This window comes from Pangasianodon hypophthalmus, chromosome 11 (genome assembly GCF_027358585.1).
Source record: "Pangasianodon hypophthalmus isolate fPanHyp1 chromosome 11, fPanHyp1.pri, whole genome shotgun sequence".
In the NCBI taxonomy this organism is placed as follows: domain Eukaryota; kingdom Metazoa; phylum Chordata; class Actinopteri; order Siluriformes; family Pangasiidae; genus Pangasianodon; species Pangasianodon hypophthalmus.
The window spans coordinates 8,513,668-8,536,620 of NC_069720.1; the positions used below are offsets into that span (position 1 = coordinate 8,513,668).

General features: G+C 38.7%; 1 protein-coding gene across 1 annotated transcript; it reads right to left on the reverse strand.

The window, feature by feature from the left end:
- Positions 1-347: 347 nt before the first annotated feature.
- abhd2a (abhydrolase domain containing 2, acylglycerol lipase a) lies at positions 348-20,406 on the reverse strand. The gene is made up of 11 exons (XM_026930543.3): positions 20,243-20,406; positions 18,621-18,703; positions 18,248-18,463; positions 13,533-13,708; positions 12,175-12,342; positions 11,489-11,672; positions 9,818-9,910; positions 9,582-9,683; positions 8,098-8,167; positions 7,873-7,957; positions 348-4,463 (listed from the first exon to the last, which is right to left on the reverse strand). The coding sequence occupies exons 3-11, from the start codon at positions 18,454-18,456 to the stop codon at positions 4,249-4,251; spliced, it is 1,302 nt and encodes a 433-aa protein (XP_026786344.1). The 5' UTR covers positions 18,457-18,463; positions 18,621-18,703; positions 20,243-20,406; the 3' UTR covers positions 348-4,248.
- Positions 20,407-22,953: the final 2,547 nt, after the last annotated feature.

The window sequence follows — 22,953 nt, forward strand, 5'->3', positions numbered from 1 at the left end:
TGCCCACCACAGAGGCGATCTTAACTCTGTGGAACTTAGAAACAGTTTGCTGTTTGGAACCCCTCATGTCTTTCAGATCAACGGTTGGAGGATCGGATGCTCTTCAGGCAACATGAAAGTCCCAGCCCTAATAAAATAAAATAATAAAAGCCCTAATAGAATAAAATAAAACTTGACTCTACTGTACCATCATGTATTAGAAGTGCTTGAGAACCTTTTATCATTCAGTAAGTATAGGACAAAAGTTCCTTTAGTCAACTTCAACTGCTTCCAGGTATAGCACAATATTATCCTTCCACAATGTAAGAAAATCTAATCACTTAAAAAAAAGACAAACACACAAGAAATATTTATACAAGAAAATAATTTATTTTAACACAATAACTATATTTAATCCATTTATTCAAATCACACACTGTTGTTTTTTCCCCCCAAAATAAAAAAAAGACACAACTAGGCTGAAGTTTTATGGTCAATGAAGGTGGTATATGATATAGTCATGGGTACAAACAACCCATCAAACACACAGCACTGTCAATACACTGATCAGCTCTATAAATCTAAAAATCAAATTTCACTGCATAAATCATGGAATGATCTTGCACTGCATTAGCAATTTCCACCTGATTGTGTAGCAAGTGGTCAGTGGATCAGTGGGAATGCTAATGGATTTATAAATATGATCAAATATCAAAACAACAAATGCTCTTTCAATGCTGTAAATGATTGCAGGCTGCACTTTGTAAGAACAGCAGGAATGTGATTTCACACTCCTAATTTGACACGCTTCTTATTTTTCTGGACTAGGCCCCTCAGTTTGGCATGAAGAAATAACAAACCTCAGACAGGGAATGATGAAAAAAAAAAAAAAAAAACAATCACACTGTTACAGAAACTACAGAATCTCTGCTCACCATGTTTCTTTACATTTTTTTTCTGGTTTTGGTTTTCAGAATCAAACGTGCTGATGATCAACACACACCAACGGTCATTCATGTACATCATATTCCAAAACAAATGAGTAAATAACCAACAGCAAGAGAGACAAATATATATGTATAAAATACAAGAACAAAAATTAACCTTGAAAATCAAAAGAGATGCATCTCAAACCTGCATTTCTTGTGCAAAAAAAAGGTGAGAAACATTCAGAAAGGCAGAAGGCCGTGCATCACTTGACGGTGACTGGAATGATGCTGGTGTTCTCTGATAGCTCAGATCTCTTGGTGTACTTCAATACTGAATGAACAAACTGATTCACCCTGATCAATATCCTCCCAATAGAAGATCTGAGAGAAGAGCGATCAGAAGCATTTTTTTTCTTACTGCATGAGATTTGAGCTCGTGGTCCGAACCACATATTAATACTAGAAACACCAGGGGCGGACTTAGCATTAGGCAAAGTTACACAACCGCCTTGGGCCCCCAGAAGCCAAGGGCCCCTAAAAATGCAAATTATATATATTTTTAATTATTAATGCTAAATAGCATATGCTGAAAATTTAAATATCAATAATATAATACAGTTGAATAGGACCCCATTCATTTATTTTGCCTAGTGCCCCAAAATCACTAAATCCGTCCCTGGAAAACACCCAGGACGTTTGGTGTATACGCAGGTTCACCAAAGCCAAAAAAAAACAAAAAAAAAACACCAGAAGACCAGCAGGTGGCATCTGTGCTCTACTGACTGGAGAACAACTTGTCCTTCTACTTAACATGTAACTTCACCCTCTTTCAGAACGATGGAACAGTCCTCTCATCCTGACTAACTTCAAGACTGACAGAGAGGGAGAAATAAAAGGCAAAATGACACTATGTACCATCTCCAGTAACTCAATCTCATCCAACTGCACTCAGTAAATATGAATAATATTGCTAACAACTAATGGAAACTTACAACTAGCAGTTTATCAGTGTGCATGCTGGAGATGTCACTTTCTTCCTCAGCAAGTTAGTAGTGATTCAGATGATAACACAGTTAAATTGTAACTTAAAGTACAATAAGTTAACTTAGTACTTAACAGGTACTTTAGCCAAATGATTGTTTAAGGCAAGTGTCTGATGATTTGGACATTTATTTATTCATTCATTCACCTTCAGGAAGCGTTTTATTCTGGTTAGGGATTTAGTAGATCCGGAACACTGGGGATGAGCTGGAAATACACCCTGGATGGGATGCCAGTCCAATCGTAGGGCTCCATGCGCACGCGCACGCACACACATTCACACCTAGGGGCAATTTGGAATAATCAAATGGACTTAAGGAGAACATGTGAAACTCAGGATTGAACCAAGGACACGGGAGCTGTGAAATGCTTAACATGGATTAGATATGCACAAAGTTATACTGGTAGCTATAAGCACCCTTCTTTTAATTGTTAGCAACAGTAGTACAATAGCTCCATCACAAGTCTAACGAAGTGAGCTTTAGGCACTAAACATGCCTTGGTCTACATTTGGGATTGCAGGAAAATCGTGCAAATTTTAATTTCAACTAAACTATTTCTTTAAAAAAATGATGAGACTGGAAGAGCTTTTATTTCCCCCTCACCTTCCCGTGAAACTAGATGCCATTTTTTCTGCTTCCATTCTATTCCAACTATTCAAGAACATGCAGTTACTCTAAAGACCTGGAACAAGAAGTTTCAGTAATCTGCTCGATGTTCAGATTCTGTTCCCTTTACAAATTAGAATGAACACAATCATAAAGACTAGTCACGAAGCACAAATGAAAAATGAAACGCATGCCCGCAATGAACCAGCTTTCACAGACACGAACAGTCTCCTGCTGGATCTCCTACTCTGATCCTAACTCCAACCAAACCCCTGCATTCTGAACAGCATCACAGCAAAGCTTAGAGATCTGACAGAACGTTTTGATGAATGTCAGGCTTTGGTGAACAGGAGAGATCATAGAGTCACTGAGCTAAAGAGTTTGGACATCTCTCCCTCTTGTTGCATTGTATGATCTAGTCTCTGCTTGCAACCTCAACCTTCCTCTAACTACCCAATGAATATTATGGCAAAAATAATATAAAGTGCTTAAAAAAAAAAGAGCCTTTAAGCTGTGGTGGATCACGTTGGAGTCCTTTTTTTTTAACCCCAGAATGAATAATACAGTTTAATGAACTGAATTAACACAAGTGCTGACTGGGTCTAAGACATCGACAGACCAGTGAGCAGGTTTAACAGCACAGAAGAGGCACCAGCAGCATGCCTGTCCTCGCTATAAGCACACAGTGCCTGCATAACAGCCCGTTCCCTCAGTGTTACGTACAGTGTGGTAGTGCAGCGTCAGTCTACAGTAGCTGTTTGTGCTGAAGTCTTTCCACTCTAGCAGCTGCAAGCTAACTTCTTTTACACACACTAGGGCCAGTGCATTTATTGACATATTTAAACTATACGACAACGTGTACCATATTTTCCAGACATTAAGTTGCTTCGGCATGTAAGACGCAAGTCTGTGTGGAAATTCAACTCACTGTGTAAGTTGGCTTAATGCAGCAGGCATTTTTTAAATGTTTTTACAGCCTCCAAAATGGCACTTTAGAGACGCCATTAGTGTAACCTAGCTAACTGGTTCTGTCTGTAAGTCCATCCTTATCAAGAAGTCACATGGTGAATGTTACGCTTTAATAAAGCTCTTGGATAGCTGTAGCAAAATGGACATAAGCTTAATCAATTCAATTTGTGCTCAAATAACGGTTGCCAAAATGTCCGCGATGCTCCTACACCATAGTCTGAATTGGATCTTTAAATGCAATTTTTCACTTTTGGGGGTAACCTGATTTTAAAATTCTATAGCTCTATATATAGCTCAGGAAAGTCTGTAGCTTTCAGAGCTATATATAGTCTAAAAGGTCAAAATTTCACCAGGTAGACTTTTCTCAGGCCACACATATTGGTGCTGAAAGCTTATTTCCGTTATGTTAGTGCCAAACTAAGATTTGTGTTCCTTTCCATAAAAACACGAACAAATGTACTTATAATTAGCGTCACTGTATTAAGTCATAGCATCTTTAAGTCCAGAAAATATGGTATACGCATACCGCTGCCCTCACATCATCCTCTCTAACGTCTTTGTGCCCATATACATGTGAGCGATCCCGAAATATGAAACATTTTCTCTACCACTGATCATCAAGATGCTTTTTTTGGTGTGTAAGATAAGATGAGACCGGTCAGAAAGGTCTGAGTGGTTTGGTGGCGTATGGGCATGAATCGACAGAGGGCAGAGGTCAAAGCTTAGGAAGTAGTGTTCAAGCACGTGCCCCCTGAGGCTTGGGCATCCTGGCTTTGGCATGCTGGCTTCTGCTTCTGCCACTGGCAGAGGGCATTGGTGTACGCCACAATGACCTTATCCATCCAGGTGAGAGGCTGCGGAAAGAGAACAGCACCCTCGAAGAAGCCCAGGTGGCCGCCGTGCAGCGTCAAGGCAAAGATCACATTCTCTTTCTTTTCTGGAGAGGGACAGGGAGGAAAGAAAGAGGGGAAAAAAAAGGGAAGGTTACTTCATTTCATCAGACTACATGAGTCTACAATGTAAAGTGACTGGAGTGTTCTGGAAATGTGAAGCACAGACAGAGGGGCTGAAATGGCTGAGAAGGTTCCAGAGTGTCTCCTTATGTCATTTACTATATTATTCTAAATTAAATACACTTCCAAATTAAATACACTACTGTACCTTTTAATTCACAAAGCCAAATTTCAAGCATTTTTTGTCCAACTTTGATTGTTGCAAATATGATACAGAGCTATTAGGGGTCTAACATAATGCCACTGTCTGTTTCTCTATCTGCTTCTGTATCTGTTTCTGTATGTTTCATTCTCCAAATATCTGTATCTGTATTCGGGTTTTAAACCTGAAGTGTTCAAGGCCTAAATGGAAGGGTTGCTTTTCTTTCAACCCTACACACTACAAACCACAGAAAACCCTGGAAACAAACCCCAGAGGTAGAAATGCCAGTACTGCCAGCATGCTCTGTTAATACTTACTCTGAGAGTTCCTCAACCTCAGCGACATCACTCGGCTTCATAATTGCTCTCAACTGTTTTTTAAATCCTGCAACCTGTGCAGTAATTATTTTTGTTTGCACCTGCCTGTGATATTACAAAACAACCCTGACCAGGCAGTTACTTTGGATGAATGAATGAATGAATGAATGAATGCTGTACATTAATATTAATGAGCTTCATACCTGACTACTCCTCTGTGCCAACAAATAAAATACCTCCAATCATGCGGTCTTCTCGAGGGATCCCATTCCTGATGCAAACCTCAGGTCTCAACCAGATGCCTTGTGAACATTTCTACCAAGTTTTATTTTTTAAAAATCATATCTGTATTTGTATCTGTTTAGAACACATTATCTGTTCATTCTGAATAATGTATTCATATTTGGTTACATCCCTATTAGATATTAATAGGAATAGCTTAGCTCGGTTACAGAGAATACAGCTGGTACCAAGAAAATGTATCCTATTAGCCCAGTTTTAACCTCTCTTTAACCTCACACTTGGCCGCATTACAGGCTACCGTCTTCATGGACTCCTGGTCTATTACAGGGTAAACTTTAAGTTTCTATTAATTGTTTTTAAAGCTCTTAATGCGCCACCCTGTCCTATATAGATGACTTGCTCAACTTTTACTTTTCCCCCAGGTCTCTGACCTCCTCAGATCAGCTCTATTATGGCTTTTGAGTCAAGACTAAAAGCATACTTCTTTACTTTGCCATTCTGAAATATTTAAGTGTGTACAACATATGTTTATCTTTACTGCCAGTGAAACGTTATTACACCAGCAATGGGCTTAAAGTGAGAAATGTAACTTTTTATTTTATTAGAAATAATTTAAATAGAAAAAAGCAAAGATTGTGATCACCGTAATAAGGCACACAACATACAGCACAAGTCTTTAATAAATCACTAATTTAGAGTCGCATTACTATCTAAGATGAACAATGAACGAGTTCTCAGTTCTGCACCTTTCTGTTATTTCCCCGTGTCACAAGAGAGATTAAACTGTCGTGTAACATAAACTCCAATCCAAGTGTTCAAAAACATTGTACTTACAGTGTAGGACTTACTGATGTATAACAAATTAGGCCTTGTTGTTTTAAATGTGATTTATAATTAAAATGTCAATAATGCCCTTTAATAATCAGTTCCTGATTATTAAATTATTAAGGATTATTAATAAAGCTGACCTTGAACTTGGATCACACTGGTCCATTTTAATTATTTAATCTTCCTCTTTTTTCCCTATTTTTATACCTCAGCATCACTGAAAAGAAATACATTTCTTGAGGTTTAATCAAATGAAGATAAATGGGATGAAATGTTCTCTAGCAGACACTGAAGCACTACCTGTTCTTCAACCCACTCATTAAGCAATCTCTTAAAGCCAATAATAAACTAAACACTCCTCAAGTATAATAAAGCTATCAATCTTACGCCCTCGGTGACTCTCTGAGTCAAGAAATCTAAAGGTCACAGAGCAGGCACTGTGACATACAGAACGATGACAAATTAAAGAAAAAAACAACATAAAGTGTCTGATGTATGTGACTTTTCACAGATGTACGTTTTCACTGTTCTTGCATGAATATGAAAAAAAAATCCCTGTCTGTTTTGTACTCATTATTTTCAGCTTTTATACATTCCTGTTCTATAACTGGCACAATTGAAACCTGAGTGATCTGATCACTTGATGAGACTTTAATATATCCACAAGTTATATAAATGCATATATATAAAACATATAAATGCATCCAGAGATCTACTTTAGGCCTTAAAGGGTTATATAACTCTCTCACATCATGGCACATAGTACTCAATTTATAGTCTTGACAGAACAGTAGTCAAACACTCACACCAATCTCTAAGAGCATAGGCTAGTTTAGGAGCCACATTTTTTTTTAAATGGGAGAAAAAAAAATAACAGCTGCAACAATGCAGGCATCCTTTCCCCGAAATCTGAATTATTCACCTTGTCAAGCATTAAATATGCATGCAAGTACCAAATGCTGAACTACTAACAGAATTGAGGACAAACTGTACCTCAAACTAACATACAAACTATATAAATGTATATTAATATTAATAGAATAACCTGAAACACCATGTTGTTACATATCATTTCATCACAGTAATGTGTACTGACTAATCTCTATGACTAAGCATTTCCTCATACTTACTGGCACTCAGCTGTGTCTGTGTGTGTGTGTGTGTGTGTGTGTGTGAGTATCTAGGACTAACATGGACATCTCAGTCACACGTCATTCTACAAACAGCCAGCTTGGCCTTGGCTAGTCTCTTCACCTACAGAAATGGGCAAGATGTGAACATACTGTCAAGAGATGCTGCTGTGTGCAGAAGACTTTAAGGAAGAGATCTGTCTGAAATAACGCCACACCCAGTGCTAATACAGCTAACAGTGGATGATGGCTACATTTGCAGCTTAGCAATTTGAGCTCCAAGGCCCCATTTCCCAGAGACTGAAGGAAGAATTATAGCAAAAGCCAATCATTTCAAAATATAAAGTATTGAAAGATTTGAGAATGTATTTCCAGAAAATATTTTAGGCAAAACAGACTCCCTTAGCTTCATTAGCATAGTAGCTCCAGCAGCAAACACAGACACCAAACATGTCTTAGTGGGGCTGTGTGCATTTAGCAAAAAATGATGTAATGTTAAGATATACAACTTTGCAAATCTTATTAGTTTTTCCAATCCGATTCAGTAAAAACAACTTGTTGGTCTCTGGTGTAACAAGACTGATAAAACTCTCTTTTCTAGCACCTTATCAACAATAGTGTGTGTACAGTGAAATGACTGAAATGAAGTGTGTGTTCAGAAGCGCAGCAGTACCTGCGAGTGTGCGCGGGATGGTGAGAAGAGACTGGTGTACGAGAGGGTCATCAGCGGAGTTCACCAGTAAGAGTGGAACATTCACCTACAACACGTCGACACAAAACAGATGATTATAAAAACCAACAACAACAAAAAGGAAGTCAGAAATGTTCGTGATTAAATAATATCTGATAGATGAAAACAAATGCATTTGTTTATAAGGGCAATGCGAGTTGTACTCACATTGTGAATGTAGTGCACACAGCTCTCCTTCTCATAGTACTCTTTTAATGAATTGTGCCCATGGAATTTTCTAGAAGAAAAAATTAATACTGATGAACAAAGCAGATTATCAGTTTTTTTTTTTTAAATATTATTCTGCTATGTTTTCTAAAATCATTTCATACATAAACATTCAACAATTTATATTTGTCTTATTCTGCAAACACTTTTACTACCTCTACTAAATGTGACTGAAAAGCTTCCTTATATATTTCGTTCTCCTTGAAACAATTTTAAGTCAACACAAGTGCATACAGTTAGTGCAAAAGTCTGCACACCCCCACTTTGAAATTAAAAAACCAATAAGACATGTAATGCAAGTTGAGCTTTACTAATATTCCTTCACAATAATAATATTATATAATAATAGTAGGAGACAAGAGATCACGTAAGATCATGAGGGGGAAGGGGCGGGGCTTCTAGTTAACAGTGGAGATTTCACAACACCTGCACAACTGTCAATCATTCTAGATTCACATGTCACTTGACTCATCTGCTATTGTTATTGGGGGAAAAAAACCTGCTCTTGCATATTTTTGAGTGATAACCCATAGCAGCATACGCTGATGTTAAAATGCAGAGTTCCTACACAAATTATGTAAAGGTTGGCAGATTTGATGGTACTGATATTATCCATTAATTATTATGATATTAATAGTGGAACAATTATACTACAAATTGTGTGATATAAATGTAGAATTCTATTCAACTAAGGACTTTTTAGGTCTTTTTTATGGCTGTCTTACAGTCAGGTATTTTCTTCCACTTATTGGCTCTAAACTGGTAAATTGGATTTCACTATTGATAAGTGTCTCTCTAAACACTTTAATTCTTTGTATGCCCTTCTCTAGATTTGCATAAAGGCAACATTTTTTGTTTTTAGTACATATGATGCTGTTTTCCCGATTCCCACTGACTCTTAATGTGGTTGCCTCTTTGAACTTTAAATATAAAAAAGTAAAATGTGTTAACGTGTTTTAAGCCATTAAGCATCACCATGAGAATGCTTCTGAGAACTTTTGAGGTTAATAAACAAGACTACTGTTGAATTTAGACTCAGTTTAGGCTTTATGAATAACTTAGCAGGAATATACAAATAAATGAATGTGGACTTGTGTTTTATACATAAACTGTAGAATAGAGGTTGCACTCAATTTATGTACAAACTAATATATTCAGTGTTGTGTAGTGCTCATACTGTGTTACCTCATGTAATTTTGGCATGTTCTTCAAACTTCCTTAATATATCTTAGCCGCAGTGTGGATCAAATAATCCTGCATCACTTGATATCACTTTAACATTCATTATCTTTCAAACATAATTCCTGTTTTTTTTTTTTTTTTTTTTACAAAGGGTGTCTGAACTACAATGTGTGTGTGCTGTTTTTACAGAGGATGTCTGAACTACATAAGGCCTTCCTGAGTGCACAAAGCAGCACACGCACCTCATGATGTTGTCATCGATCTGCATGAGAGAGGTGGCAGTGAAAAGGCGTCTCAGATCTGCGTCTACCATCTTAGGAGAGCCTCCTCCAAACAGACTGCCCCTGTGGGAGAAAAAGATCAAAAACAACTCCGCTACAGCAAATACCATAGAGACTTGCTCTTAACGAAGAGAAAGAAGACAAGTGTTGTTCTGCTGCATACTATTTCATACATCCTTTACAGTGATGAGCTCTACCTGTGTGACAGAATGATCTTCTTCATGTTGTCAGCCATGAGGAAGTTATAGAAGCGCCGGCACTGGTCCCACTGCAGAAAGGTCTCCTGAGCCCTACACACGCACAGAAACACGCCATATCAGCCATGTGCATGAGGATCGCTTGTTCATTTAGAAACAACGTGATTCAGCCTTTCACACAGCCAGAGAACAGAAGAATGTACATACTGTAATCTTTTCCAAAGAGTTTCACACACACACACACAAAATCTGCTGATATTCTCAAAAAGTCCAGCTGAGATTCTGGTAAGTAAAGCAGCTCATACCTCCAAAGGTATGGCTTTTACAAAACCACAGTATTAACACAGCCGATACATTCCACTCCTGCCACATGGAGAGTGGCTTCATTCCACTGCTGTCTGAGTAATGGACCACTATGTCTGACAGCAAGCTTGTTCTGTTTATAGATTCACAGCGCTCTTGTAAAAATATGGTTTACATGTGCAGTAAAGTATTTTGCAGAGTCACGCACATGTAGGATGTTGCATATAGTGTTTGAATTTTGATTAGCACACCAATGGCCAAAGATGTGCTATGCATCTGAGAATGAGAAAACGTGCAACATGTAACACCCATATGTCTAACAGTAACTGAGCAGCAGGAAAACTGCTTAGCCAAAAACATTTCTGTAAAAATGTATTGAATTGATTACGGCTACTTAACTAACAAACTGATTAACAAACCAAATCAATGTGCAATAGTGTATCAATCTTGATACACAATCAACAATCTGTTTATATATATATATATATATATATATATATATATATATATATATATATATATATATACACACACATATACATATATATATATATATATATATGTGTGTGTGTGTGTGTGTGTGTAATTCAGAGCTTCATCAATGCCATCTTATGACTGTGAGGCCACGCCTCCTCCAAAGAGGCTCCTTCACCTTTTGCAGCCAGGAAAGGCATTTCGCTGGGCCTGACAAGCACTGAGGACACGCCTCCTTCATTGGGACTGACAGACATGTAGGCCACACCTCCTTCACTGGGACTTACAGGCACATAGGCCATTCTTCCTTTACTGGGCTTAACAAGCACCATGATGGCCACACCACCTTCACTGTGATGGAGACACAGACGACACGCCTCTTTCCCCTTGTACTGACAGCCACAAAAGACATTTTGTTTGGCCTTACAAGCATCAAGTCCATGCCTCCTTCATTGAGAATGACAGGCACAGAGTCCAAACTTCTTTTACTGGGCCTGACAAGCACCAAGGCCACACCTTGTTCTTGTTATATATGAAAGGCAAGGCTCCTTGTGCCATGCTTCCTTCACTGGGAACGACAGGCACATAGGCCCTGCCACCTTTAACGGAACTGAAAGGGCCACACGCTCCCAAAAGAAATTTATTTAAAAATAATTTCTAAATATCAGTTCACTAGTAATAAAAAGAACAGCTTGTGGTATCACACTTCACCAATATAGAGACTCATGAATCCATTAAGGCACAAACGCCCCACACACACTGTTCTAAACTCGTACAGCCATTTCGTCAGCACTGAGACCAGTGCACTGGTGCATATTACTGAATCTTAACGATCCTGCTGTGTTCCTGCACAATGGCTATTGAATGATTTCATAGAAAGAAACTCCAGCTTGCCTGAGTGCGCTGTAGCCCTGGCACACGCTCACGCAGCACAGCACACGCTCCTGATTGGCATGGTTCTCCCCCAGGAATTTGCAGACGATGTTGCCACCGAGACTGAAGCCCACCACGATGAGCTGGCTCTGGGGATAGGTCTTCTTTATGTAGCCCACCATGGCTGCAAACTCCCATGTACAGCCTACAGAGTGTGGAGAAGAAACGTGCAAAAACGACATGAATAATAGGTAGCAAAATGACTGTAGACTTCTCTGAGTATTTGTCTATTATTATGCACAAGTAATCTGTGTGTATGTACCATATTAATTCTTTACTTGTATAGCAGCCTTGGGTGTGAGAAAGGTACTTTACAAATTTTATTTAGCCCTAAGGGCTATGGAAATCTAACAAATCCACATCTGCATAAAACATATGTGTATGGATACAACGGTAAAATGTCAGGCAAGACAGAAAATGCTGAATAACTTCGCCATTTTCTCAGGAAATGTACAGAATTGTTGCAAGAATCACTCAACCAATTGATTTATGTGTTTACAGTTTAAGAACAGAAGAAGTGAAACAACCCAAATGGGCAGAGTCATGTTACAGGGCTAGGGGACTGCCAGAAAGAGAGACAGTATGTCCTTAAACCTCAACGGCTCTGCTCTAAACGAGTACAGTTCTGAATGTTTTATGGAACGTACCATAGGTGAACATGCGGGGGGAAGTGAGCTCGATGTTGGGCAAGGCCCCGAGGTGGTTGAGCACGGCGCAGCGGTAGCCTTGCTTCTGCGAGTAATCCACAAAGGTGCGGATGTAGTGCTTCTCGCTGTGGTTCCCGATGCCCGGGCAGATAACCATGGTGATGTCCGCTGTAGAGAAAGAAAGAGAGAGAGAGGGAGGGAGAGAGAGAGAGAGAGAGAGAGATGACAAGAAAATTTGACCACAAGCAATTTACATGTTGGTCAGGACATGTTTGATTTGGCCAGAGATACTTATACAGGTTGCAAATGTGACACTTTTTTTTCCCACTTCACCCGCAGTAATGCTGTAGAGGTGGTTAGTGTTTCCCTTGCATTCACTCGACATTATCTTCTACTGCCCTAGTTCAATGATCTCTAGCTAAATAGCAGCTTTGCAAATATGCTGCTAGGTTTTATTTCAATTTTAAATCAATTGGATGGCTGATATTTGGGAAGTTTAGAGGAGGAAGTGAAATTTCACCCATTTATTAAAACCTGTTCCCAGTTCAACTCTGTGAAAAAACATAAATACAGTGAAGAGACACACCTTCTCATAGAAGGTCTTAATTTTTATCATAATTTGCCTAGTTTAGAAAAATAATGAAGACATTAACACTATGAAATAAGGCATATGGGATTATGCCATGACCAAGAAAAGTGATAAATAAATAAAAACTTGAAAAAAATATCTTGTATACTCTTGGAATCATCTCAACTATCTTCATGAGGGAGCTTCACCCAGGAGGCTTTTCTTTTCTTTCAATCTAGCGTGTCCAAATTTTGAAGGGTAATGTACGTACGTGGACTGGCTAATGAGCCCATTTATTCATTATCCTTTTAGCATTATTACATTACTGCGAGATCAGAATGATATAACTGTAGCCTTCAAATGCATATCGGAGACGTTTTGTCTATTTCACTCCAATACTTTTGCATCAACAAAAATGACCATGCGGCTGGTAGATGAAGCACCTCACCTCTGCTCTTTTGTTCTTTTAGATAAACAGTACACTAAAATCTGAGGCAGGAAATTGGTAAGCTTTGGTTAGCTTATACATCTAGCCACATCTAGGTCATTTTGCTCAGGGTCAGGCTAGCAAGTCATGAACTCTTACTGTGTTGTTCTTCATTCTCGTGCAGGTTTGTTATTACAAGGTAAGTTGCCAAAAACATTTTTTCAGGCAGAGAAACGTGATTTTTTCCCTTTTTCTCTAAACCCTAATCACTTTTCAGTGGAAGAGACTTAAGGATTCTATGAAAGGTTTAGCATGTCACTGCAGCCCGAACACAAAGCAACCGTACTCCCATGAGGCACTGACCTCCGCTCTGATGATCTGCCAGAGGTTCGAAGAGATCAAAGGTCGCTGTGGCGCCATCCTGCATGGGCAGATACTTGCGCAGGCCGGTTGGGTGCGGTGAACTCACGCGGCCCAGCTTTCCGTACAGAGCGGTCTGTAAATGGCCACTTTTCCCCCACAACAGTGGAGGAATGTATCTGCAGGACAGAGATTACACAAATAAACGACAGCATTGCTCCACTAAACATAAACAAAAGCACATTTTCACTGCGTGTTGATATGCTGTGCTATTACAGTGAACCATGTATGAGTTAATCATTGGTACGCCTGCATATTAGGATTCACAGATGACCTTAGACATGACTGATAACTACTAATTACCCTATAAATTACCTTTTAGACCTGAGCTATATATATTGAGAGATTGATGTTTAACCTGCTCTGAGATGACATTTAAAAAAAAAAAAAAAAAAAAAAAAAAAGCAGGTATATCTTCAAACAGCAGCTTCACAGAGATCTTTATAGGAAAGTTTACTGAGGTTCATTAGCCATCTATAGCATTGCATTCCCTCATTTATACTGAGAGAAATACAGTTATTTTTCCTTTTGTAATTAAAGAAATAATGAATATGGTCCCCAAAAGACTGGATAAATCTAAGGGCTCCAGTATGGAGTAGCAGGGAGGGAAATTAAGCTTGAATCTATTAATTTCCTTCTCGTCATTTTAATTAAAATGTAGAATAGTCTGAAACCAGTTGGTCACTTTAGACTGTTTTTAACTGATTTGTTTTAGTTTTGATATTTGACTTTATCTCCTGTTGTAAGCTTTATTTCTTTCTTGCTTGAAATTAGATTTATAGTACATTTATATTAACATGCTAGTTCTAATACATTATTATTTCTAATCTAACAACTCACACAGGGACCTGCATAGCACACACTCCCCTTAATCTTACACTAATAATAAACAGTAAAGATCAGTATGTGATAACAGGAACTAACTTTGTTCCCGGACATTGTACAACATCAAATAACTCTCAAAGCTACATGCAGCATGTCGCTCTTTAAATAATGAAAAATGTAAGTAAGCCTTGACAAATTGCTGTGGTACAAGGGGAATAAACCCCTTCGGGATGTGCTGTTATTAGAAAACAAAGATCTGGGCCGAATCCCCTCACCCCGTCGTTGATTATTCATCTGTAACAGCATGTTGTGTTTTATTCCTTACTGACTGGACTGTATTAATCATTATCATTTCCTTGTTTAATGTTCTGCTCTCAGCCTTATTTCTTTATATTCTTTATATATTTCTTTAGATTTTACTGCTTTGTATGCAGGTCCCCTATGAAAATGTGGCACTAGTTACAGCAAGGCCTTCCTGCATAAAAATAACTGAATCGCATATAAATAGAATGAAGAAGAAATCATAAACCATATATATATATATATATATATATATATATATATATATATATACATATGTATGTGTGTGTGTGTGTGTGTAATGTGTATGTGTGTGTGTAAATATATTACACACACACATTTCTATAGCACACTACGGTCACATTAAGGTCACAACTGGAACATGCAAGGAGTTTTGCCTGGGAAAAAATAAATAAATAAATAAATAAATCAAATGACTCCAGACGTTGCTATGGGGATAACAATTACACAGTTGTGCAATGGTTCTGTCCACATGCAACCGCTGTGAAACAAGCTGTCTTCAATCTTCAAGCCAGAAATGTAAACACAGAGAGGTTTTCTAAGAAGACTGTTTCCCCAAACAGGCTCTTCTAGTTTACACTGCATGCCAGTGTTGAGCTAACACACAGGTTAACTTAATCAGTCCATCATGTGTCTCTTGACTTCCACTAACAGCTGTGATGCAGCACAAAGCCTCATACTAGGAGATTTATTATTAAGATATGTATTACGGTGCTGTCGCAATACCACAGTTAGGCTTCTATAAGCTTAACAGTCGTGTCTCATTCAGTATACCTCAGTGACAATCAGGTGCACCGCCAATCGCTGTGATTGGAGAACGGAACAAAAGCACCAAAGGTGCGCTGGAAAAACCAAGGGCACTTAAAGAGAGGAGAAGCTGTCAGCTGTTCAGGACACACTGTCGCAGATAATATCTGCAAAGATAGCAACGTCAACCAGCATCCCTTTCACATGCATACACACCCTCTTCTTCGAAATCTCTCCAAATGATAAGATAGCACCTGTTCTCTTACATAATCCACAATTATCACCTTTTTCTTAGTAGCACTTTATTTATTACATTTTATGAAACTGATGAAATGGTAGAAATGCTCCCTTTCGAGGCTATATGTAAAATAGGTAGCTATAGGAGATATAGGAGCTAAATTTAAAGAAGCAAACTTCCAACATCTCATTCGGGGTAGGATGAATATTGCATACATTTCTATCTTTTTTTTTTTTGCTTGAACTGTTCCTTTAAGGCATCATTGCACTTCCTCATGCAACATATCAAGTTAATTAGAAGTAAAAAGCGAAGAGCTGTAAGGACAAGGCTTGAAAATGGAAACTGTAGCAAGGACTAATTAGAAAGATAAAGAAAGATGATGACAGTCAAGAAAGGAACTGACTAGAGGAGTAAAATTAGCTGCTGTTTGTTCTGACAACGACAACAAACAGGATGAAGCAGTCCATGAATAGCTTCGAACCCAGAGACGATTAGGGCTATATAAAACACTAGGCTGCTTCGTGTTTATGTTTCTCCAAGCGCTTTGTTTCTTTCCTCTGCTATTATCACCAAGCACCAGTAATAAGTAAGCGATAAGCACAGAGGAAGTGAGTAACAGCGGGGCCGTGCTGGCCTGACCTGCCTATTAATGTTCAAAGGTCCAGACACGTATCAGTGAGTGCTGCTTGCTCTCATGTCCACTGCTTCTGCATCATACATCGTCTGGATAGATCTCAGAAACAGCTCGGTCATGTGAGTTTCATGGAATACTGCAGAAGAGACGAGGCGCTCTGCTGCTGAATCGATTGATCCTCCAACCCGCGGGAGTCGTAATTGTGCTGGGAAATAAACGATTACATAACAAGCGCTAATTTAAGGTTAGGAAAAACACAGCCACCCGCTCTTCATGCTAATGAACTAAGCGGGTGCAAGGTAGAAAACACACAGCCAATAGCAACGCAGACCTGAACGCTTTAAAGCAGACACACTCCTAATGGAATTTAAATGCAAACACAAGCTAGTACTAAGCAAAAGGCAATCAGTCACCACAACAGGGTTGGCACATTCCAAACATTCGACTCAGCTGCCTTGACTACATAAATATTTCTGCTTGGACAAAAGCACACATTAGGTTATTGATATGTGCTTTGAATAACAAACTGCTCAAAGCAATAAAAACATGCCTACAGAGTGAGCAGAAAGACTCCACCCTGTTTCCAAACATCCCATAACTCTCAGAGACCTTGCCTCATTTATCAAATATATACAAATAAATTTCTTCGTAAATTGCTCATAGGACGACTCAATAAGCGTAGTACTCATAAAAATCCAGAAAAAATTACAGAAAAGCGTTTGTATCCTACCAGAGCTTATGCGTTTAATCTAAAAGGTGAGTCGATAATGTGCACCTTGACTGATCGGCTTCGAATCTCATAATCGTTACTGCAATTTTATAGATGGTTTATCTTGTCTAGTTTAAACTACTTTAACAAATCCATATATTAAAATGAATAAAACTAGACTTTCAATTAGGACAAAAGAAATGTGAGCCTATAAAAAGAGGAAGGGTTTGTCTATGCCTAGCTGTTCTTTCAACATTTAGGAATTATTTTGTCATTTCAGTTCTCTGTGAGTTTTGTGGGTGTCGCTAAATGTAAATCAGCTGTGCCATGATCGCGCTTGGTGATTTACAGGGGATCGGCATTTAGCAGCATGTGCATGAGTATTTAGAAAATCAACGCTGCTGAAATTTTAATTCAGTTTGGTCTATGGTGAGACTTGCACAACTTCACTAAATGATTGATAAAAGCAACCCATTGATGATATACTCATTGAAGCACTAATATCCACTTATAAAGATGATTTCTTGAAGACTTTCCTGTGTCAGAAAATAAGTTTACAGTTTTACCTCCGATTGTTACAAAGCACTGAAACAGGAGACTTCTTCTAAAAATGCTAAACAAACATCTCCTTCCAGAAAACTTCATCATATCAACAATTACAGGACTTTTTAAACCTGTTTATGTCATGTGTCTGCTGTACAAGCCTCTGTGTAAGTCTTAGGACAAGCGTATTAATTAATTGCAGTCAAATTACTGTATAGCAAATTTAACAACACCTTCTGACCAATAAAAATTTGAGAGGCATAATTATTACAATTTTTTTTTTTTAAATCAACTTCATTGTTTAAAAACAAGCTTGGAAAGTGCCCAGGTTGCTCACTTTATGCCACAGGTTTTTTTTTTTTCAACAGATGTGTAATTTCACTTCATGTAGATATAAAATTGAAACACAGACAACAACATCAGGCAAATGCAAAACTGGTGTAGATCCCTATAGATCCATCCCTGAGCCACAGAACTCATGACGTTTATAGTGCTCACATTCCCAGAATCTATATAGATTACCACAACAGTCGATGCTTGTGCATTTACTTTCATATATAGGCTTTTACTCTGAGTAACACAGTTATGATGTATTATGTAGGATGTGTTTCAAGATGAAAGCGCCCAACCACAACACTCACTCTTTGGTCAGAAGGGGGCAGGATTTAAGCAGGAAGCGGTTGAGCGGCGTGTCCTGGCACGTGATGTCCGGGGGTGCGGTGGGGCTTTTCAGATTCAGGCACCGGACGATGATGTAGAGCACGGTGGCGACGGCCGCCAGCTTCATCCCGTCGAACATGGCCGGCATCTCCGGCGCCACCGTGTACGCCTCCGAGTCGTGAGTGCTCATGGTTGGCCTGACGCAAGGGAGGAGTGATGATGGTAACGCAAATGCAAAAAAAAAAAAAAAAAAAAAAAGACAAACAAGCACCTCAATGAGAAGAGGAACTTAGAAGCTGAGAAATAACGTGTAAACAGGAACTACTGTGTTATCTATGCAAATGTGTAACTTACTCTGTTGCTTGTGCGGATTTCTAGACTCTAATCCCTTATGCTTGGATAAAGAAGACTGAGTGGTCACAGTGATCAGGTCCAACCTGTGAAGCAAAACAGATATAATACTAAATTACAGTATTTAAGACCAGAACTGAAAGATATTGATTTGTTTAAATCTTTTTAGGCAGTGCTCAATCCTCAAATGCTCCAAAACAAATCTTCGATTATTGGCCGTCAGCCTGATCTCCTGTTAGGGTTAGATACAGATCCCAGGCTGAACTAGCCCGAACATAATTACAAGCAGTTTGCCTTGAATAATCCTACAAATATCCTCACAGTCATCAATAAAACACTACGGTGAGGCCCAGACTTCTACCTACACCATCCATGCTAATGAAAGCTCGCAAATCATTAATAATAATTCCCATTATTCACTTATACTGACCTAAATCATACAGATTGCCATAACAGACAATACAAAACAACCCAAAAGCTATGAAATCTCTACACTCTAACTTCTCTGTTGCCCATAAGTGTTTACTGAAAAAAGTACATGACATGTAGTTAGATAAACAGAAAGACAGGAAAACAGATGGATAGAAAGACAGCTAGACAGACAGACAGATGGACAGAAAGACATCTAGACAGATAAACAGATAGACAGATGGACAGAAAGACATCAAGACAGATAAACAGATAGACAGATGGACAGAAAGACATCAAGACAGATAAACAGAAAGACAGACAGAAAGACAGCTAGACAGATAAACAGAAAGACAGATAGACAGATGGACAGAAAGACAGCTAGACAGATAAACAGAAAGACAGATAAACAGAAAGACAGATAGACAGAAAGACAGATAAACCAAAAGACAGACAGAAAGACAGAAAGACAGCTAGACAGATAAACAGAAAGACAGATAAACAGAAAGACAGATAGACAGAAAGACAGATAGACAGAAAGACAGATAAACAGAAAGACAGATAGACAGAAAGACAGATAAACAGAAAGACAGACAGAAAGACAGATAGACAGACAGAAAGACAGACAGAAAGACAGATAGACAGACAGACAGAAAGACAGATAAACAGAAAGACAGATGAACAGAAAGACAGACAGATGAATAGAAAGACAGATAAACAGAAAGATAGAAAGCTATTTCACTTGAGGAGGTCGTGACTGCGGATCAGTCTTTCATTACTGCATTATTATATACAATATAAATTTAATACACACTGCAGTGAGGACAGGAATATAACAAACTGTTTCCTGTTTATTTATATATGAAAAGACTTCAGAGAGAGAGAGAGAGAGAGAGAGAGGTTTTCTCTCTGCTGAGGCCGAAACGCACTGCTATCTAACAGCACCATCACACAGCACACACTTTCAGCTGTACCTTAGTCACTGGTTTAGTATGGAAATATATATAGATATGTATAAATGTATACATATATGACATTAAAAATGCCTCTATTGTGTAAGCCATGCAGTGCAGAATGTGAGTACAGGAGCGCTGCACTACACTACCGAATGGGAGAGGCCAGGCAGCAGCTAGCCGCGTTAGCTACTGTAGCTAGCAGCGATAAATAAAGCATCAGATCCGGCAGAGATAATTCACTGTTACTGAAGCCTGACTCACCTTTTCCTCTCACCAGCAGCTCTCTCTCCCAGGTTAGCTGTCTCTACACCTTCCCATAAGGACAACCTGGATCTATATTTATGTCCGCATTTAGCTGCTGTCCCTTTCTAGCAGATTCCGTCTCTCTCTCTCGCGCTCACATCCCGATTACAGTTAAAGACAGCAACAGACTTTCTTTTCCTACCCGTATTCCGACCTATCCCGCCTACTGCGTTTGCTGCTCTATGATTGGCTGTTACTAGCAAAAATAAGAGGGGTTAGCCAATCCTAGTGCACAAGGCGGAATTTGTGTGGGAAGAAAACAACGCCGCAGAGCAATAACTACACTTCCTACTGAAACGGCGCTGATTTGCATACGAGCTTCCTATTGGTTTATTACGTGATGACGTCACTGCAGCAACTCCTTTATGTGTTTTCTCTAGGCGGTGGTGAAATGGCCATTTCACCAAAAAAAAAAAAAGGATATTTGTACTGATAGATTTAATAACATTGTTTAAACTTTAGGCAATTTTTGCCATCAAAAAAACTTTTTTTTACAAGGTTTCTTGGCAATAGGTGCTTTTACCTCTTAAATGAGTAACAGGGTTGAAAGTTTAAGGTTTTTAAGCATAGAATTAGTAAATACACAAAATGTGGTTAAGTAGCATCCATGAGCAATGAGGCATGAAGAATAAACAACATCCTAATGACTTGCTTGAAAATAAATTATTTCAATTAAATTAATTTAATTTTCTAATGTATAATTTGGGTAAAGAGTTGTTAAAAAGTGTCCTCATCTGTCAATATCACAATATCCATCCATCCATTTTCTGTACCACTTATCCTACACAGGGTCGCAGGGATCCTGGAGCCTATCCCAGGGGACTCGGGGCACAAGGCAGGTGGCACCCTGGACAGGGTGCCAACCCATCGCAGGGCACAATCACACACACCCATTCACTCACTAAGCTACAGACAATTTAGAGATGCCAATCAGCCTACAACGCATGTCTTTGGACTGGGGGAGGAAACCAGAGTAGCTTGAGGAAACCCTCGAAGAATATAATAATTTATAGAACATGCAAACTCCACGCACACAGGGCAGAGGCAGGAAGCAAACCCCCAACCCAGGACGTGGCAAACATGCTAACCACTAAGCCACCATCATGCCCCCTATCACAGTATCATCGAAAACGAAGAAAATAAATGAGACAGCTTACTTCTTCCCATAATCTTCAGAAAGTTTGGATGATGCAACTTCCAGGTGAACATGTGATTTGTGAAATGTTCCAAAAGATTTCAGGGTTGAATGTGTTCAGGTAACAGCGTTGAGTGAATGTAGTAGGACACTAAAAAGTACATTTTTCATAACCTATAATGGATGAGTTGTGAAAAAATGATATTCCAAGCAAGAGCTGTTAAATGAATTTGCACATTAATTTAAAAAATACTAAGATTTCTGAAGTATTTCAAGGTAAAGTGTAATAATAGGGTAGGGTTTATTAATATTTTAAGTTATTTGTCTGAAACATGCACATAGATTGGTGTCCAGAACACTTTACCTGTGTTTAAAATGTCTTTTACCTTCAATTTACATGCATATTTGTAAATTTATCAAGGTAGGTCTGATCACTACTGAAAACACAGCTGGCTACAGAGTAATCTGTAGAAGTTCATCCACTTACACCGAATCACATATTAGGGACTCTAGTGTATGAGTGAGCGGCGCCTGGTGATACCAGAAATGCATCCAAAACCAGACTCCTCTCCCTTGTGGTTTTGCACTTTGCGAATGAACTGCACAGCTCATAAACTCTCAGCTGCCTCCCTCTAATTAATATCTGTCTAGACTTTTTGTTGCCTATGTTAGTTAATTGTGTTCCTGTCTTCCTCACAGTTACATAGGCTGTATCACCAGGGTTGGACTTATGCACAGGCTAACCTGCTCAGTAGCACAGGGCCCCAGGTGAATGTGCGACCCCAAATTATTCAGAATCTATAAATAAATATTTAGGTTTTCAGTCCAGCAATCAGAATATATTTAAAGAAAAATTGCCGCTGACTTGTTCAAGCTCAAACATCTTCTCCTAATATACTCTAAGTATCTGTGTTGCTGAAACATTAGGGACCACCGCTAAAGTGCCATAAAACAAAAAAGTGAAAAAATAAAAACTGACATTACCAACTGTCTGATTTCAGCAGGGTCTTGCTATAACATGAGCTATAAAATACAAGCCACTCTAACCAACTACTGCACACACAGACAAATGGATCAGGTGAATTTTTCACTTGAAAAGGATTAGAATAGAGATGGCACTGATCAGATCCCCAATATTGGTATCAGGCTGACACCTGGGGAAAAAAATGGTGGACTGAACAGCAAAAAAAAAAAAAAAGAATTGGAAAAAAAAAAATGGAATTGGATTTGGAAAAGTAATTTATTTTTGGAACTGGAATGTTTCCATATAACCTGACTGGTTTTTCTTTTGTTAGGATTGATTTTATTATTTTTATACTATTTATTATTTTTATAATACGTATTATATTTACAATGTAGGGGGGCATGGTGGCATAGTTGTTAGCACTGTTGCCTCGCACCTCCGGGCTTAGGGGTTTGAGTCCTGTCTCCACCCTGTGTGCACGGAGTTTGCATGTTCTCCCCTTGATTCGGGGGTTTCCTCCATGTACTCCGGTTTCCTAACCCACTCCAAAGACATGCACTGTAGGCTGAT

Coding starts and splice junctions, on each gene's coding strand:
- abhd2a (XM_026930543.3), bottom strand. CDS start 18,456: ATGAGCACTCACGACTCGGAGGCGTACACGGTGGCGCCGGAGATGCCG. Junction 12,343..13,532: donor GGCAGATCATCAGAGCGGAG/GTCAGTGCCTCA, acceptor CTTTCTCTACAG/CGGACATCACCATGGTTATC. Junction 4,464..7,872: donor CATCCCGCGCACACTCGCAG/GTACTGCTGCGC, acceptor GTCCCTCTCCAG/AAAAGAAAGAGAATGTGATC.